Source organism: Lagenorhynchus albirostris, chromosome 9 (genome assembly GCF_949774975.1).
Source record: "Lagenorhynchus albirostris chromosome 9, mLagAlb1.1, whole genome shotgun sequence".
NCBI lineage: Eukaryota > Metazoa > Chordata > Mammalia > Artiodactyla > Delphinidae > Lagenorhynchus > Lagenorhynchus albirostris.
Genome location: NC_083103.1, coordinates 25,236,831 through 25,257,162, shown reverse-complemented (window position 1 = coordinate 25,257,162; position 20,332 = coordinate 25,236,831). Strand labels below are relative to the sequence as shown.

Genomic DNA, 20,332 nt, shown 5'->3' with positions numbered 1-20,332 from the left:
GCGCGTGGGCTGTGCCGACGGCGGGGGTGGGATGCGGGCAGAGTGCGGCCGGCGCGGACTCGCAGGGCGCAGCACCCCGAAATACTTCCCACCTGGCTGTCTCGAAGGCGGGGTCCGCACCTTTTCCTCGCCCGCGGGGCCTCAGGTTACAGTCGGCCCCGGCCTGCACGTGACCGGCGGCATGCGGCGCGCAGCGGCCGATCACAGGGCGGGGACTGGGCCTGGCGGGAGCCCCGCCCCATCCCGGGCCAGTTAACTGGCGGCCGCTGCACTGCCGCCCACTTCGCTGTGCGGCGGTCTGGGGCGGCGGTGTCCGCGCGGCTGCGGCTATGGCCACGGTGCGGGAGAAGGCGGCGGCTCTCAACCTGACGGCTTTCCAGAGTCCCGCGCAGAGGCCTCCCAGTAGGTGTCGAGGACCCGGTCTGGGAACGCTGGGGGTCACGGGGCGGGCGGGGGGCGCAGGCTGAGGTTCTCGCGCGGGCGGGTCATCTCGCCAGGTACAGCCAGGTCCACGGCCGCCTCCGAGAGCTCCGCACAGCGGTGGCCGTTCGGGCCGGCGCCCTCGCCGGTGAGCTGCTGTGCCGGACCCTGGTGCCCTCGCAGCCAGCTTTCTCCTAAGTTACCCGGACTTTAACTTCACCGCGCACTAGTCTGTGCGCCAGCTGCGTGCCGGGCGCTTGCAGTAGGTCTCCAGACGTGCTGCACATCATTACTGGTTACTGTCTCAGCCACAAACCTTGACTCCACAATATGGCCAGGGGCCCAGTGCCTCTGTTGCCCAGTTTGTTGCCCAGACTCTTCCTGGGAGTGGTGAGAGGTTTCTGTTACATTAAGTTCTACCGGCAGGAACTTGGCATAAAAGGTATTTATTAGTTACACTTCCTGGATAAGCAGTATTTCAATGAGTAGAAGTTTTTGATTTTCCTTTTCAATGGTTGCATGAGATAAGAAGAAACACTGGTGAATTTTGCCAGCTTAATCATGTCCTGGGAGGCAGGTTACTTAGGATATTAGTATGCTAACATCTTGGTTTCTTTAAATGTCCAAACAATTGAACGGAATCGGATGATCGGTTCTAAAATTCCGATTTTAGCATACCCTACATCTCAGTTAATAGAGTTAAGGGGTACAGATAATACTTGGCTTTTTTGTTTTCCTTTTAGAGAAGTTACAACTTTCCCCCCTTTCTGTAGCTACAATGTGGGTTGCTGTAGGAATTAGTTCCCTTATTATTAAGCCTTTCATTTGTAAAAGCAAACCAGTGAAACTGTGACTCCTTCCTCAAGATGACAGTGGTCAGTGGATTGACGTGGGACAAATTGGGTGCATCTCAGTGCCCCCAGTTTTCTGTTTAACTTATAATTAGTGATGCTCCTTTTAATCTTCAAAATGCTGATGATAAATTGTGATAGAGAACCACTTTTCATTTGTGCTTTTCTAAGAACGATCTTAACATTAATCTTACTCTCCAATTAAAAGGATTCAAATAAGCGCATGATGGCTACATTCAGAATTTCTCCAGTGTTTACAGTGTGAAGAGAAGGGAAATACTTCATCGTTTAGGAATATAAAATCAAATAATATTGGAAACAGTCTTGAGAATTCTTTAGGCTTACTTTCTGGGTGAAAGAAATTGCCAAATTGTATGTGATTGAAAGTCCTGTCTTCTCTAACAGCTGAAATTCCTGTTCTGAGCGTTGGTCATTAGTGAACAGGTGCTTCGTATAAGGGAATATGTATTCAAAATTAAGTAGATGACTCTCAGAGGGAAGCGTTGAAGTGCTGGTCATCGAATTTGAACCCAAGGAAAGGACCACTGTCTTCTGCACACCAGGTGCAGTGGGCAGAGAAGGGCCCACTGTGTTTTCTCATCTGTTTTGGTTGCTACAGTTGGAACCCTACCTGTTATCCTATGTTCATCCCCCTTCCCACTCTTTAGTTGCCTTGTCACAGTCCTAGCGAGCATGGTAATGGGAGCCTGTGTTCTTGGTTCCCTGCCATTCTCTTTCTGTGTCCTCTGGCAAGCAGCTTTGTATTTTTGTTTCTCTACCTATTAGTAATCCTTCCATAGTTTAAAGGGGCTGTAACAACCAGGGACCTGATTTATGTAGAAGAAATAAAGTCTGTATGCTAACCTTTAGTAAGTAATTTGAAGAAATTTGTCTTTTAATATAGACAAGCAAGAAAGTGGTATGTTATCCTGTTATCCCTTTATACTGTAACCTAATTCTTTGAATTCACCTGGTATCACTTTTCCAGGGAGCTCAAAGTACTTCCCATATGCTATCTCATTAATCTGTATGAATTAAAGCAGGGGCCAGTGCCTACTTTTGTTAATAGTTCTCTAAACATATTCTAAAATTGTTCTTTATTTATTTTACGTACTTTACCTGCAGCCTTCTTTTCAGAGGCAATGTTAGTCTTCAGCATGACATCTCTAATGCTGTGTAAGAGGAAAACAAACTTTGGATTACCAAAACCAATATGCAGTAAAAGTGTTGCAGTATTGATACTGGCGTATAGGAAGTTTTCCCCACTCAGTCACATCTGCCTAGTTTTAACACTCAGAGCACAGCTCTCTACATTTATCTATTTTCATGACGTTTTGGTTAATGTCCAATAAATGTAGTCCTTTTCCTTTGTCTTAACAATTCTGTGAGTAATGTTTTAAAACCTCTTTTGAAAAAAAATAATTCTTAAGAAAAATTCTCTCAAATCCTAAATGATTTAGGATTTTATATACTTGTTATCTTCTGATGAGGAGTTAAATCTTCTGGTGTGTGTCACATTTGTCATCTCACCTGCTAGTGGTCTTTATTTGACTGACTACTGTTCAGCACTTGACCTCATCATCCAAGTGGTATGAATAGGTAAAGGGTAAACTCTTTGAGGGTGGGGACTGTGTCTTCTTAGTTCAAAGAAAGGAAGAGGAAGAAAGAGACCTTCCTTTTTTTAACTTTTTAAATAAACTTAAACATTTTTAGAATAGATTTAGATTTACAAAAAGTCTCTAAGTTAGTGCTTAGAGTTCCCATATGCCCTTCACTCAGTTTCCCTATGATTAACATCTTACATTTAGTGTAATACATTTGTCACAATTAGTGAACCGATATTGATAGTCCATACTTTTACTCAGGTTTCCTTAGTTTTTGCCTAATATCCTTTTTCTGTTCCAGGGTCCCATCCAGGATATTACATTACAGTGAATCCACATGTCCTTCGGCTCTTCTAGATTGAGACAATTTCCCCTTTCGTTTTTATACATCTGTTAATTGCTGGGTACGTGCCAGCCACTTTACATATATATCTTAGATGACCTTCACAGTAACTGAGAGCAGTGGAATTAACTCTGTTTTGCACCAGAAAAGTTAGGCAGTTTGCCCAAGATTGCATTATTAGTAATGATGGAGCCAAGAATAGAGAACCAAGTTCTCTGGGACTCCAGAACCCACACTCTCGTCTTTTTCTATTCACAGAACCTAGCGCTGTGCCTGCTGCATTAACACAAGTTTCCATGTCTAAACAGTATTCAATTAACCTAGGGTTTCTGAACCTCAGCGCTGCTGACATTTTCTTTGTTGTTGCGGGAGCTGGCCTGTCACCGTAGAATGTTAAGCAGTGTCCCTGGCCCGTCTACCCACTAAACATCCGTAGCATTTCTCCCTCAGCTTATAACAACCAAAAATGGCTCCAGACATTGCCAAATGTCCGGGGGGAGTAAAATCACCCACTAGAACCACTGTGTTAACCCTTCTTTAAAATATTTTAATAGTTGGCAGTAATCTACAACTAACAAGTATTGAATAATTTGAACCTCTGTGAAGTATAAGGAAATTTGAATGAAATAAGGCACTAGCTCACTGTTTCTTCAAGTTTTGTGCAAAACTGCCTAACATGAGCTCTCTGAATTCTTTTCTTTTGTGTGTGTTGGGGGTGGGGGCAGTGTAATGTCCAAAATTGAAAATACAATTGTTACATATTCATTTAGAAGTAGCATGTTTTAGTAACTCTTGTGTGTATGTTTACCTTACAGTGGGATCCAGTTTTATAATGTGCCTATTGATCTTCTAAGGAGTTAATATAATCTCACTGACTGAAATGATTATAGAATTGTTTTCACCCTTAAATTGGTTTTCACAGCAGGGCCATAGTTGATGCTGATTATCCCCTTGTGACTTAATGAGTAAATGTAATTTCTTGATCTGCCTTATGACTTGATTTTTAAGGAATTATTATTATAATAACTTGATTATTTAGTGTACCTTTTTAGAAATAAAGATTTTTTTTTTTTTTTTTTTTGGCGATACGCAAGCCTCTCACTGTTGTGGCCTCTCCCGTTGCGGAGCACAGGCTCCGGATGCGCAGGCTCAGCGGCCATGGCTCACGGGCCCAGCCGCTCCGCGGCATGTGGGATCTTCCCGGACCGGGGCACGAACCCGTGTCCCCCGCATCGGCAGGCGGACTCTCAACCACTGCGCCACCAGGGAAGCCCAGTAAAGATGATTATTAGTAGTGTTACAAATACACATAAGTCCAATATTAGAAGTTTAACTTTTTTATGGCTGGTAAACTTTTTTGGTAGATTTCAAACACATGCAAAGGATGGGTCTTTGCTTTTGAAAAATAGCTATTGTTTTCACACAGATAAAGAAGAGCCTGCTTGAAAACTGAATGTTAAGTAGCCTAGGTTTATACAGTGCTCAAGAGCATGTGTAGTATGTTATAGATCTAGTTTAAAACAGTTTCTGAGCCTCTTGATAGCTTCTCAAAGCTTTTTATTCGACAGGTCAAATTTGTTCCTATGCTTCATTTCTTACATATTTTGTTTGGTGTTCAATGACCATGTCTAAATGGAAAGAGATACAATTTTAGTCTCTAAAGTCCTGCAAATCAGCAGTTTAGACCTGAAACATACCTTAAACATAGTGTTTAATTCTTGTATCAGTAAATGAAGAAAACAAATTATAAAAGTTAAGCCTGTTTTTCAGGGTTATCGCAGCTGGTCTCTAGACTTTGATCATTAGGTCATGATGCTTTTAGAACATGCATAACCAAATGTAAACAAAGAAGCATCAAGATGCAGACAGTGATGAATGTTAAAGAATTGTCAAGCTCATATGCAAGTGAAGTTTGAGGACAAGCTGAAGCTTAAATTCTGATTGCTAGACTTACAAAACATTCATTGTATACTTTGGGTCTCTCGAATCCTGTTTAGAAGTCACAATAATTCATCTTCCTGGGCCATGGTCAGCAATACCAATGTTCATTTCAGCTCTTAGATGATGATCAATAAGAAGTTTCAAATCAGCATGTGGGGGATCTATGTTCAACTGGTGAAGTCAGCATTAAAAAAACAGGTTATCCTGGTGTGGGTTTTGGCACATTTACTCGTCAAGTCCAGGGTAGATTATGTATTAAAATATCTGTACGAACATGAGTTAGTTTGGGTCTACGGGTGGTGATGCTTAAGGGGAAATATCCCAGGATATTTGCAACCAGGATGCAATGGTTGGGAATTAATGGTCAGTGAGAACAGAGGGGACCTGAAAGGGCTGAATTATATTATGCCTGGAGAACTCTGGAAACATTGTATGGCTCACAGGTGCCTACTATCCTGCTCTAACCTGTTCTTTAATCTTTTATACTTTGTTATCCAACCTGCAAGACTTCCTGATTTTCCATATTTAAACAGCAAGTTAATATGGGGAAATATATTCTTTATTTCTTAATGCCTCTGTGAAGATTAGCCTTTTTCACATCATTGAGGCTCTCACCCCCATCAGTTGTCTTATTGATCTCAAATTAATAACTGAGTCAGCCTTATCTTTTAGGGTTTTTATGCTAACTTACTTGTAGCTCAACTGTTATGATTTATGTGTTTCATCTTTAATATTATTACTAGCCCAGAAGTCTGTTTTGTTGGTACTTAATAGGCAATCTGAGCTCTACAAGTTTGAACCTTGCTTATTTTCCTTTCCTGTGTACTATGGATAGTATATATCATAGAATTATGATAACTATCTTATTTTAGGTGTAATGACTACTAAGTGTTTTTAAATAGCTTGGTTAAGGATTCAAAAATCTTAAAGTTGTTTTTTTTGTTTGTTTCTTTAATCTCATTGGCTCACTTAAAGCTCTTTCAGTTAATCCAAGTCTTCAATGAAAGGTTAATGCTAAAACTATCTGCTAACTTTTTTTTTTTCAAAGCTTTTTTTTAAAAAAATTATTTAATTTATTTATTTTTGGCTGCACTGTGTGTTTGTGGCTTCACGTGGGCTTTTTCTAGTTGCGGCGAGCGGGGTCTACTCTTTGTTGCAGTGCGCGGGCTTCTCATTGCGGTGGCTTCTCTTGTTGTGGAGCATGGGCTCTAGGCACAAGGGCTTCAGTAGTTGTGGTGCATGGTGTTAGTTGCTCTGCAGCATATGGGATCTTCCCGGACCAGGGCTCGAACCCATGTCCTCTGCATTGGCAGGGGGATTCTTAACTACTGCACCACCAGGGAAGTCCTGCTGACTTACTTTTTTTTTTTTTTGTGGTACGTGGGCCACTCACTGTTGTGGCCTCTCCCGTTGCGGAGCACAGGCTCCGGACGCGCAGGCTCAGCGGCCATGGCTCACGGGCCCAGCCGCTCCGCGGCATGTGGGATCCTCCCGGACTGGGGCACGAACCCGTGTCCCCTGCATCGGCAGGCGGACTCTCAACCACTGCGCCACCAGGGAAGCCCAGTAAAGATGATTATTAGTAGTGTTACAAATACACATAAGTTCAGTATTAGAAGTTTAACTTTTTTATGGCTGGTAAACTTTTTTGGGTAGATTCCAAACACATGCAAAGGATGGGTCTTTGCTTTTGAAAAATGGCTATTGTTTTCACACAGATAAAGAAGAGCCTGCTTGAAAACTGAATGTTAAGTAGCCTAGGTTTATACAGTGCTCAAGAGCATGTGTAGTATTTATAGATCTAGTTTAAAACAGTTTCTGAGCCTCTTGATAGCTTCTCAAAGCTTTTTATTCGACAGGTCAAATTTGTTCCTATGCTTCATTTCTTACATATTTTCTTTGGTGTTCAATGACCATGTCTAAATGGAGAGAGATATAATTTTAGTCTCTAAAGTCCTGCAAATCAGCAGTTTAGACCTGAAACATACCTTGAACATAGTGTTTAATTCTTGTATCAGTAAATGAAGAAAACAAATTATAAAAGTTAAGGCTGTTTTTCAGGGTTATCGCAGCTGGTCTCTAGACTTTGATCATTAGGTCATGATGCTTTTAGAACATGCTTAACCAAATGTAAACAAAGAAGCATCAAGATGCAGACAGTGATGAATGTTAAAGAATTGTCAAGCTCATATGCAAGTGAAGTTTGAGGACAAGCTGAAGCTTAAATTCTGATTGCTAGACTTACAAAACATTCATTGTATACTTTGGGTCTCTCGAATCCTGTTTAGAAGTCACAATAATTCATCTTCCTGGGCCATGGTCAGCAATACCAATGTTCATTTCAGCTCTTAGATGATGATCAATAAGAAGTTTCAAACCAGCATGTGGGGGATCTATGCTCAACTGGTGAAGTCAGCATTAAAAAAACAGGTTATCCTGGTGTGGGTTTTGGCACATTTACTCGTCAAGTCCAGGGTAGATTATGTATTAAAATATCTGTACGAACATGAGTTAGTTTGGGTCTATGGGTGGTGATGCTTAAGGGGAAATATCCCAGGATATTTGCAACCAGGATGCAATGGTTGGGAATTAATGGTCAGTGAGAACAGAGGGGACCTGAAAGGGCTGAATTATATTATGCCTGGAGAACTCTGGAAACGTTGTATGGCTCACAGGTGCCTACTATCCTGCTCTAACCTGTTCTTTAATCTTTTATACTTTGTTATCCAACCTGCAAGACTTCCTGATTTTCCACATTTAAACAGCAAGTTAATATGGGGAAATATATTCTTTATTTCTTAATGCCTCTGTGAAGATTAGCCTTTTTCACATCATTGAGGCTCTCACCCCCATCAGTTGTCTTATTGATCTCAAATTAATAACTAAGTCAGCCTTATCTTTTAGGGTTTTTATGCTAACTTACTTGTAGCTCAACTGTTATGATTTATGTGTTTCATCTTTAGTATTATTACTAGCCCAGAAGTCTGTTTTGTTGGTACTTAATAGGCAATCTGAGCTCTACAAGTTTGAACCTTGCTTATTTTCCTTTCCTGTGTACTATGGATAGTATATATCATAGAAATATGATAACTATCTTATTTTAGGTGTAATGACTACTAAGTGTTTTTAAATAGCTTGGTTAAGGATTCAAAAATCTTAAAGTTGTTTTTTTGTTTGTTTCTTTAATCTCATTGGCTCACTTAAAGCTCTTTCAGTTAATCCAAGTCTTCAATGAAAGGTTAATGCTAAAACTATCTGCTAACTTTTTTTTTTCAAAGCTTTTTTTTAAAAAAATTATTTAATTTATTTATTTTTGGCTGCACTGTGTGTTTGTGGCTTCGCGTGGGCTTTTTCTAGTTGCGGCGAGCGGGGGCTACTCTTCGTTGCAGTGCGCGGGCTTCTCATTGCGGTGGCTTCTCTTGTTGTGGAGCATGGGCTCTAGGCACAAGGGCTTCAGTAGTTGTGGTGCATGGTGTTAGTTGCTCTGCGGCATATGGGATCTTCCCGGACCAGGACTCGAACCCATGTCCTCTGCATTGGCAGGGGGATTCTTAACTACTGCACCACCAGGGAAGCCCTGCTGACTTACTTTTTTTTTTTTTTTTTGTGGTACGTGGGCCACTCACTGTTGTGGCCTCTCCCGTTGCAGAGCACAGGCTCTGGACGCGCAGGCTCAGCGGCCATGGCTCACGGGCCCAGCCGCTCCGCGGCATGTGGGATCTTCCCGGACCAGGGTACGAACCCGTATCCCCTGTGTCGGCAGGCAGACTCTCAACCACTGCGCCACCAGGGAAGCCCTGACTTACTTTTAATATATTTATATTTAAGTACTAATAAAAGCTAGTATATATTTACTACCTGTAAAACTGAGGGGGAAAAAAATACTGAGGGTAAGTTTGTTTAATTCACTGAGCCTCAATTTCTTCAAAATAGGATTATTAATAACTATTTTAGAGAAGTTTATCAGTTTATTAAATGAGAGAAGGCAGAGTCATATTGTAAGTCCTCAAATGTTAGCTACTATTAATAATATAATGAAGATTTGAAAAAAGACTAAAGAACAGACATTAAGTTCATTTAAATCTCAGCTATAATCTCTGGTATGTTAGGAAGTTAAGAATATTAAATGCTAATCCTCCTTTTATTTAGTCATAGTGGCTGGAAACAGTACAGCTACTCCTAGTTCTGGATACCAGGGGAATGACCTGGACATATTTTGAGATTCCATCCAGTGCATGATTCTGGCTCTACTCAGTAGAGACTAAATACAGTACCAGTAGTAAGTCTAGTTTCAGCTTGATTTATCTAGTTGAGTCTCCATAATTCAGTTCTTAAAACTGCTCACATATTTGGAAAACTAGCATCAATTACTTCCTTCTTTGTTTAGTAATGAATTATGAAGTATTTGGAATTTTTTTTTTTTTTTTTTTTTTTGCGGTACACGGGCCTCTCACTGTTGCGGCCTCTCCCACTGCGGAGCACAGGCTCCGGACGCACAGGCTCAGCAGCCATGGCTCACGGGCCCAGCCGCTCCGCGGCATGTGGGATCTTCCCGGACCGGGGCACGAACCCGTGTCCCCTGCATCAGCAGGCGGACTCTCAACCACTGCGCCACCAGGGAAGCCCTGGAATTTTAAAATATAATTTTGATAATTAAAAACAATCTTGCTGGGACTTCCCTGGAGATCCCATGAGATCACCATGTCAAAGAGGTCTTTTCTGACCTCCTATCTAAAACAGCATTCTCTTTCTTACCTGGCTTTATTTTTCTTCTTGGCACTGATCTAACATATACATAGTGTCTGTATCTTCCCACAAAGAATAAGTCTATAAGAACAGGGACTTTATTTTGCCCACTCTTGTATCCTAGCACATAGAACAGTGTTTAGCATATAGTAGGCACTACATTTTTTTTTTTTTGCGGTATGCGGGCCTCTCACTGTTGTGGCCTCTCCCGTCGCGGAGCACAGGCTCCGGACACGCAGGCTCAGCACTACATTTTTTAATGAGTTGCTACTAATAATTTCATATTTCAATAATAAGCTGCCCTCATAATTGTTTCTTATTAATAACTTTGGAGGTTTGCTTAAGGATTGCTTAGACCTTATTACAAATGAGTGAGGTAACTGTGATTTTTCCCATTCCAGGTTTCAGTGTAGCCCAGAAGCCATTTGGAGCCACATACGTATGGAGCAGCATTATAAACACTCTTCAAACACAAGTGGAGGTGAAAAAACGAAGGCATCATTTAAAAAGACACAATGACTGTTTTGTTGGTTCGGAAGCTGTGGATGTCATTTTTTCTCACCTAATTCAGAATAAATACTTTGGTGATGTAGATATTCCTCGGGCCAAAGTGGTGAGAGTGTGTCAAGCACTTATGGACTACAAAGTATTTGAAGCAGTTCCGACCAAAGTCTTTGGAAAAGACAAAAAACCTACATTTGAAGATAGTAGTTGCAGCCTTTATAGATTCACAACGATACCTAACCAAGACAGTCAATTAGGCAAAGAGAACAAACTGTTTTCACCTTCCAGGTTAGTCTATGTTAGATTTTCATTTAATATTGGCAGGGGGAGGTGCCTCTTTAGTGCAGTAGGTAGCGTGTCTCATAATATTGGCAGGGGGGATATTGGCAGGATTTTGTCTACTTTTTTTTGTTTGTTTGTTTGTTTTTTGTTTTTTGTTTTTGGGTTACACGGGCCTCTCACTACTGTGGCCTCTCCCGTTGCGGGGCACAGGCTCCGGACGCGCAGGCTCAGCGGCCATGGCTCATGGGCCCAGCCGCTTCGCAGCATGTGGGATCTTTCCGGACGGGGGAATGAACCTGTGTCCCCTGCATCGGCAGGCAGACTCTCAACCACCGTGCCACCAGGGAAGCCCTTGTCTACTTTTTAATGAGATGCTGACTGTCTGTTATTTTTGGAACAGTAAATTAGGCTAAAATCTGGGTCTGTGGGTAAATTTGATAAAGTAGAGCAAACTTTTGTTTATTTGGTATCTCCTAGAATTCTCGTTTGTTCATATATTTAGTAGAAACCATCAACAAACTTTGATTTTTCTGCTTCAGGTTACAATTACAGTATAAAAAATGTTAGCGAGTTTATACACAAAGTGGTATGAGAACAGGAGAGGTGAAGACAAGCAGGTGGGTTGTCGCTAGAATCCAGAAAATAGCAGATGTGAAATACGAAAGGAGCCAGTATGCAGAAAGTTTCATAGGACATTTTAAGGAGTTTGCACGTGATCATACAGATGTTGGGGAGGCCACAGAAGGATGTTAAGCATGATGAGATTGTATTTTAAGCAGCTATATGGACAGCCTAATGGGGAGAGGAATCTTGGAATATTGTGGTCTACAGATGAGGGGGAAGTAGGCAGCAGTGGTGGAGAAGCAGGAATCATTTAAAGGGAGCCTGGGGGACAGAATTGTAGAACCCAGTAATTGAAATGGGTGTAGGTGATAAGTGCATAGCTAACTTAGTTATTTGTCATGAGATAAAACTTCTCCCTTTTATTCCCCTCAGCTAAGCTTTGAAAAGGTGACCACGTAATTGAAGCTCTTACTGATTCAGATCTGACCCAAAGTCAGAGTTTTAGTGTATTGACTTTCAAATGTTTTTTTAAACTCTAAAACATGATAAAATTTACCTCTCTCTATATAAGAAGGAAGTAGGAGGGTAAGGTAGGGCACAGTCAGTACTTTCCAAATGTAGGTCCACGTGCTTTATCTGAAACCTTTGGGAACAAATGCGTTTAGGAATTTGGAACTTTGGAGATTTTAGAAAGGTCATTATGTACATATATCATTTACTAGATCACAGTCTGAGAGGGGTCTGGGATAGCATCTGGTAATCAAACACATTAGTATTTCTGCAGTGAAAATATTCACACTAACTGGGATAGATAAAGGCTGTGATAGTCTCAGAACAGGTTTTGTCAGTATATGAATTCTGAATAAACTTTAAGTTTTACAAAGCTTTTTGGGTTTCAGAATTATGAATAAGACATTATAGTTCTGTATTTGAGCACTATCTACCAGAGAATGCCCCAGAAAGAGAGAGAACTAATAAAAACAGTAAGCATAATGAAGTTTGACTGTGTTTGATTATGTTTTAAAATTGGCGACTAACATTTTAGTCATTGAATTACTTAAATCTAAATGCTCAAAGGAGAACTTATGTAGAGTGTGTATATTCAGGCTTGAGAAAGAAGGTGGGATGTTTTTATATTTCATTCTACTCTTAGAATTTGTATTTGTTATGTTTTTGCTCTGAAATACATAAACTTTCTAGAAACTCTTAGCTCTCAGATTCAAAAATATTTCTGTAGGCTTACTAGTAAACAGGAATTTATGAAATAAATTCATTTTAGGTATGCAGATGCATTATTTAAGTCCTCTGATATCAAATCTGCAAGTTTAGAGGATCTGTGGGAAAATCTGAGTTTAAAGCCTGCCGAATCCCCTCACGTAAATATCTCTGCAAACTTGTCTCCACAAGGTAAGCTAAAGATGATACAGGAAGAAATAGAAGACTAACTTCAAATAAAGTTATTTAAATTTTTTCAATCTTAACCTTTATTAGAATTTAGATATTCAGAGCATAAAGAAAGAGCACACTGTGTATTAAAGCTGTTTATATTAAGTTTTAACAGAGGTCTATTATCTTTAACAAATAGATCAGTGTTGCAATTCTGGAACACTGACTTTTGTCCTATCAGCTGGCAGAGATTCAAATCTGAAATGTTTTACATGCAGATTTTAAAAAATTTATTTGAAATCTGCTCTCAGATATATTTTTCCCTAAAATTTTATTAGGTTAAATAAAAATTTGAGAATTATATTAAAACATTAACAGGGTTATATGTTCTTCCTTGTCTGTGGCAATGGAATGTGGTTTTAATGACTGATTTCCACCTTCCCTCCCCCATCCCATTTGTGGAAACCCTGAGCGGAATAATCTGCAGCCAATGGTTTCAAACCAGTTTTCAGATTGAATGAATCATTCTTTCTTCCAAGGTCCTTATTAACATGTTATATGACTTGATCTCTTATCAAGCCATATTGCTTTTTACAGTACAAAAATGAAAAGAATTCCTGTTGTCCAAAGTCTGTTCTCCTACACTTTAAACAAATCTTGAATTGTTTTACTTTGCTATAAGAAACTACTTCATAAAATTGACTCTCTCTCTTCTTCTTTTTTTTTTCTTTTGCCACAAGTTTATTAGCTTAGACCTGCCTAGGCAGATATTGTGGTGAGCATGTAGTAACTATTAATCGTTACCTTTCCCCTTGTTATTTTCCCTGTGCAGTTGTTAATGAAGTATGGCAAGAAGAAACAGTTGGGCGTCTGCTACAACTTATAGACCTTCCACTCCTTGACTCCCTCCTCAAACGGCAAGAGGTGGTACCTAAAGTTACTCAACCTAAGAGGCAGCCTGACTTGGTCAGCAACAGGAACTATCTGGATCGAGGGATTCTCAAGGCTTACAGTGAATCTCAGTATGTGGAAATACATATAATAATTTGAGTGTGTTTATAGGAAGATATTAGTTTTAAGATAATCTTTTGACTTCTTCTGTCCATACAATCAGATATGCTCTGTCAATTGATATTATCAGTATTGGGAAAAATGAACAAAATTACCTTGGTCAAAATTACCGAGATTTAAATGTCATTATTTTTCATATTCATTTTTGTTTCACATATATCTCACTTGCACATCAAGTGAAGAAAATTATGTTCCATCTTCTTTGTTAAAATGTAGGGCTGTCTGCTCTCTTAAAGCTGTCTGGTCTTCAAACGGACCTGGAACAAAATGAACAGATTTGTCAAATTCTTAGACTCCTTTGACTATATATGCTTTTATAGTCTTCTAGAATGTGTATTAAATATGTGTTTTTCGAAATTGAGTTATTTGTAGTGAGGTGGATGGACCTAGAGACTGTCACACAGAGTGAAGTAAGTCAGAAAGAGAAAAACAAACACCATATGCTAACACATATATATGGAATCTAAAAAGAAAAAAAATGGTTCTGATGAACCTAGGGGCAGGACAGGAATAAAGACGCAGATGTAGAGAATGGACTTGAGGACAAGGGGAGGGGGAAGGGTAAGCTGGGACAATGTGAGAGACTGGCATGGACATATATACAGTACCAAATGTAAAATAGATAGCTAGTGGGAAGCAGCCGCTTAGCACAGGGAGATCAGCTCAGTGCTTTGTGACCACCTAGAGGCGTGGGATAAGGAGGGTGTGAGGGAGATGCAAGAGGGAGGGGATATGGGGATGTATGTATACATATAGCTGATTGACTTTGTTATACTGCAGAAACTAACACAACATTATAAAGCAATTATAGTCCAATAAAGATGTTTAAAAAAAAGAATATATACTTATCCCATATGTATTATTATAAGTTAAGCATATATATATATTTATTGCATCACCAACTTCCTGGTTGTTGTGATAAAAATCTATTATTTTATATTGAGTTTACTGTTCATACATGAGTCCTCTTTTAAGAATTAGTTCTGCCATTATATTTAGTTTTACAACCATATTAAAAATAACGATTAAAAACAACTAAGTATGTTTTTAAATTAACTAGTTTTATTAAAGAAACATCATGGAATAACTCTTGCTCTCACCTCTGACTACACTCTCCTGATTAAAAATTTGAAGGCCTAACTCCAGGTGCTAAGGGAATTATGATTTCATTTTTCCTTAAGGAGGAGTTCTATATTCCTTATAACCTTGAAACTCTTCCCCTAAGTAAAATTATTAAATGTTAAAATCTTGTATTTTCTAGTTTAATTTTTAGTGATTTTTGCCTTAGCAGATAGTGTTCCAGTAGTTAGGAAGATGCAAATGTTTGAAAGGAATACAACTTATATTTTTACTATACTTTACCATTTCTGCATTCTAATGAATTATTAATAAACAATTGAATGTCAAAAGGTACCTTAAACCCTTACGTGAAAAAATTAATCCCAACATACTACTTATTGAACTCTATATAAAGAGGAAGCTTATTATTCTACAAGAATTTAAATTACATTTCTACAGTCTAAAGTAACATGTGAAAAAAATTTATGATTACCTTAAATTTTAAGTACAGAATCAGAAATTGACCTTAAAGTTCATCTATCTACATCTTATGATGAAGCTGATGACTAGAGGAAATGACATGACCTGGGTGGTGGCAGAATTAATTGTCCTGAGTCCACAGCAGTGGAGGACATGATTTTTTTTAAACTATATATATTAACAAATTGAATATTAAAAGTTAGTCATTCTGCAGATAAATGGATAAAGAAGATGTGGCACATATATGCAATGGAATATTACTCAGCCATAAAAAGAAACAAAATTGAGTTATTTGTAGCGAGGTGAATGGACCTAGAGACTGTCATACAGAGTGAAGTAAGTCAGAAATTGAAAAACAAATACTGTATACTAACACATATATATGGAATCTAAAAAAAAAAAAGGTTCTGAAGGGCAAGACAGGAATAAAGATGCAGACGTAGAGAATGGACTTGAGGACACAGGGAGGGGAAAGCGTAAGCTGGGACGAAGTAAGAGAGTGGCATGGACATATATACAGTACCAAATGTAAAACAGATATAGCTAGTGGGAAGCAGCTGCATAGCACAGGGAGATCAGCTCGGTGCTTTGTGACCACCTAGAGAGATGGGATAGGGAGGGTGGGAGGGAGACGCAAGAAGGAGGAGATATGGGGATATATGTATATGTATAGCTGATTCACTTTGTTATACAGCAGAAACTAACACACCATTGTAAAGCAATTATACTCCAATAAAGACATTAAAAAAAAAACTTAGTCATTCTGTTCCTTGAAATGTAGCAATTTTCTTAAGTTACCCAACTGGCATTTTATTAGAAATGGTAATTAATAGTTAATTATTTTGAAACCGTACCTTATCTTCCTGTATTCTCTTCTAGCCAAAGTCAGAGATGATAGATCATACACAGAGCTTTGAAGTAAGCAATACTATATTAGAAAAATGCTGGTCTAAGAGTCAGATCTGGGATCTAGTCCTACTTGGGACCCTGAGCAAGCAACTTAGAGTTTCTGGACCTCCATAGTAAATTTAAGGAGCAGAGTTTGAATTTTGATGTTTTTCTCAGGCCTATATTGTAGTGGATGGATTCTGTTTTCACTTAAAAAAAAAAGACATATTAAACCCAACTTTTTATCTGTGATTCATGATCTAACTATATATTAAAAAGAATTACACATCTCTTTATCTAGGTGTTTAGAGATTTATTCTGGTAGGAAACTTGAAATAGCTAGTAAATTAGGTACTGAGTGTATGTTGGTTATCCTTTGCTTTTTAAAATAATAATTATTTTCTCCCATAGGGAAGATGAGTGGCTTTCTTCAGCAATTGACTGCTTGGAATACCTTCCAGACCAGATGGTTGTAGACATAAGCAGAAACTTTCCTGAGCAACCAGATAGAACAGACTTAGTGAAAGAACTTCTGTTTGATGCCATTAGCAAATATTACAGTAGTAGGGAACCTCTGTTAAATCACCTATCTGATGTTCATAATGGAATTGCAGAACTCCTAGGTAAGTAAGATGTTACTGGATACAAGAATTTCTCTTTTGGAGGGAACAGGAAAACGTTACTTGTCCTCAAAATTAACCAAAATGGTACTACTTCAAGCTGAGAGTGGATCTGGATTAATCCATGGAAAGTGTGTTTTTTCCAAAACTTCTAGGCCTCATTTGGAAAGAGGCTTTAATAAGCTCTGAAGTTATTCAGGGACTTCTGGTTGCTACAGGAGAATGCTGCTCTCATTCACTGGAAGCTTAATAAGCATAGAGTAGCAGTTCTCTTTTTCAGAAAGTGTTATCAGCACTATCACCATTCCCCCTTCATTCTCTTCACAATGGCAGACACTCTGCTTTGTCTCTGTACCAGTGAGCCAGACTGTTCCATATGGCTTGTTGAAAACAAGTTGCAGGTTTCAGAGAATCCTTTATTTTTCTCAGGTAGAGTTGGATACATCAGTACTGTATACAAAGTGTACCCTCGAAATGTAGTGAATTATTGGAAAACATAGACTGAGAATTTATTTACAAACCAAGTTAGATTTAACATCTTAAGATTTGTGTACAACAAGGACTTAGGACTGGCCAATTTGAGTATAGGCTTTTTTTTTTTTAATTATTTATTTTTGGCTGTGTTGGGTCTTCGTTGCTGCGTGCGGGCTTTCTCTAGTTGCGGCAAGCAGGGGCTACTCTTCCTTGAGGTGCATGGGCTTCACATTGCGGTGGCTTCTCTTGTTGCAGAGCATGGGCTCTAGGCACGCGGGCTTCAGTAGTTGTGGCATGTGGGCTCAGCAGTTGTGGCGCACAGGTTTAGTTGCTCTGCGGCATGCGAGATCTTCCCGGACCAGGGATTGAACCTGTGTCCACTGCATTGGCAGGTGGATTCTTAACCACTGTGCCACCAGGGAAGTCCCAAGTATAGGCTTTCTTGATGGTATTGGTCATTCATTGTAATTCCTAGTCTTTTTGTTTTGCTTTTGAACATCATTTTGGATAAGTTTACTGACTAGCATAAGCTCTGACTTGAATTTTGTTCCCTTTGATATAGTCGTGTCTGGTCAAAATTAAAAGCATTTTTTTTCTTTTGACTGAAGTGAATGGGAAGACTGAAATAGCATTAGAAGCTACTCAGCTCTTTCTAAAGCTTTTGGATTCCCAAAATAGAGAAGAATTTAGAAGACTACTGTATTTCATGGCTGTTGCAGCACATCCTTCTGAATTGAAATTACAGAAAGAAGTAAGTCTTTTGTCTAAATGTTAATTGTATTCAGTATCTGTAATATTTATAGGACATATCCGTCATCAGCATCAATTATGCTGAAATGGATAGTAGCTATTAATATTTAACATTCCCTTTTATATTACAATTCTTAAAAATATATACCGTTGGGTGTGTGTTGTTTTATTTTTATAGAGTGACAACCGAATGGTTGTGAAAAGGATATTCTCAAAAGCTATTGTTGACAATAAAAATTTATCCAAAGGCAAAACTGATCTTCTGGTACTCTTTTTAATGGATCATCAAAAAGATGTTTTTAAGGTAAAACTCTGAAAGTAGTTAAGTTGATCTTATGTAATAGATCACTAGATTAAAATGCATTTGAATAATGTTCCATGTTCCTTTTTTTTTTTTTTTTTTTTTTTTGAGATTCCTGGAACTCTACATAAAATTGTCAGTGTTAAGCTCATGGACATTCAGAAGGGGAGAGATCCAAACAGAGACACAGGTAATCTGAGAAATACTACTTCCATGTCTCACGAGGATAAATTCCTGGTGTTTATTTGAAAGTGTTTTGCTGTAAGTAGTTGTACTTTAATTTCAGCTAGACTCTAATCAATCTCCTCAGAGCCATCCAGACTTAGCTGAGAGCCTCCTTATGTCAAAAAGCAACTTGACAGGGTTCGAAAGTCAGCAGTGCTTAGCATCTTTACATGCATTTTACAAAATGGGGAAAAATATATATAAGTATAAAAGTGTTGCTTGATTTTTCTAGTTAAGTCTGAGGAATAGATTCATTAACTGAACTTTTTACTTTTAAACTTTAAGGATATATTTATTGCCAGAGAATTGATCAAAGTGATTATTCTGACCATACAAGGAAGACAACCAAGGATGAGCTAATGAATTTACTAAAAAATATTGATGAGGATTCAAAACTTTCTGCCAAAGAGAAGAAAAAATTGCTAGGTCAGTTCTATAAGTGTCACCCAGACATCTTTATTGAGTATTTTGGGGACTGAGTGTTCCAGTGTCTGTATATAACTTGTGTATTTTAAGAATAAATTATGTATCCTAAAGATCCAATCACATTGTAATATTGGATGTTCTTCTAGATATGAAACTGTACTTAATAAAACTTTTTTGTATAACTTTTTGTGTCTGAAACTGAGTATTAGATGGTGTATTGCTGTTAAGTATTGACCTCTTTTAGGTGGGTTGATTTATAATTATTGTGCACGACACTTAATAGAACATCCTAGGAATTTAAATGATATGACATTGCAGTGTTTATATAAGAAAGTATTAAACAGTAAGGAAGTCTGTAATTACAAGTTAATAGGAGTATGGTTTGTACCTTGAAAGGTATACTTCTTAAAGATACAAGATAGAAACTTAGGCTATGCTACAGTGAATTTGTCAATTACCATAAACTGTAGACAAGTAAAAATTGAGCTGTCCTAATGCTTTTGAAAACTTCAACATCTTTTAAAGCTTATTGTGGAAAATTTCAAACATATATAAATATGGGGAGAACAGAATAATGAACTCTCATGTACTCATCATCCAGTTTCAACAGTTGTCAACCCATGGCCAATCTTGTTTAATCTATTCTGTGCTCCCACCTCAGCAAATTTCATATATCCTATCACTTCATCTATTAAGTTTCAGTATGTATAGCTAAAAGATAAGGACATTAAAAACATAACCACAGGGACCTCCCTGGTGGCTCAGTGGTTAAGAATCCGCCTGCTAATGCAGGGGACATGGGTTCGAGCCCTGGTCCAGGCAGATCCCACATGCTGCGGAGCAACTAAGCCCATGCGCCACAACTACTGAGCCTGCGCTCTGAAGCCCGCGAGCTACAACTACTGAGCCCATGTGCCACAACTACTGAAGCCCGTACACATAGAGCCTGTGCTCTGCAACAAGAGAAGCCACCGCAATAAGAAGGCTGCACGCCGCAATGAAGAGTAGCCCCTGCTCACTGCAGCTAGAGAAAGCCTGCACACAGCAACAAAAACCCAACGCAGACAAAAATAAAAAATTAAATTTAAAAAAACATAACCACAGTGTCATTACACACAAAGCCACAATTCCTTAATATCATCAAAATGCATTCAGTGTTCACATTTTCTGATCTCAAATGATTTTGACAGTTTATTCAAATAGGGATCTAAACAAAGTTCATAAAGTGCAATTGGTTAATGTGCTTCTTAAATCTTTTACTCGAGGTTTTTCTCTTTATCCCTCCTTCCTTCTCCTTTTCTCTCTTTCTGTCATTGAATAAACCTGGTCATCTGTTCTTGAGTTTCCCACAGTCTGGATTTAGCTGATTGCAAGCCTGTACTATCCTTTATCATGTT

At 38.9% G+C, this 20,332-nt stretch overlaps 1 protein-coding gene across 1 annotated transcript; it reads left to right on the top strand.

The window, feature by feature from the left end:
• Nucleotides 1-272: 272 nt before the first annotated feature.
• DEPDC7 (DEP domain containing 7) lies at nucleotides 273-19,077 on the top strand. Its single transcript, XM_060159455.1, has 9 exons — nucleotides 273-402; nucleotides 10,307-10,697; nucleotides 12,535-12,662; nucleotides 13,474-13,663; nucleotides 16,551-16,762; nucleotides 17,842-17,984; nucleotides 18,162-18,287; nucleotides 18,396-18,474; nucleotides 18,795-19,077. Exons 1-9 carry the CDS (start codon nucleotides 330-332, stop codon nucleotides 18,986-18,988), a joined length of 1,536 nt encoding a protein of 511 aa, XP_060015438.1. The 5' UTR covers nucleotides 273-329; the 3' UTR covers nucleotides 18,989-19,077.
• Nucleotides 19,078-20,332: the final 1,255 nt, after the last annotated feature.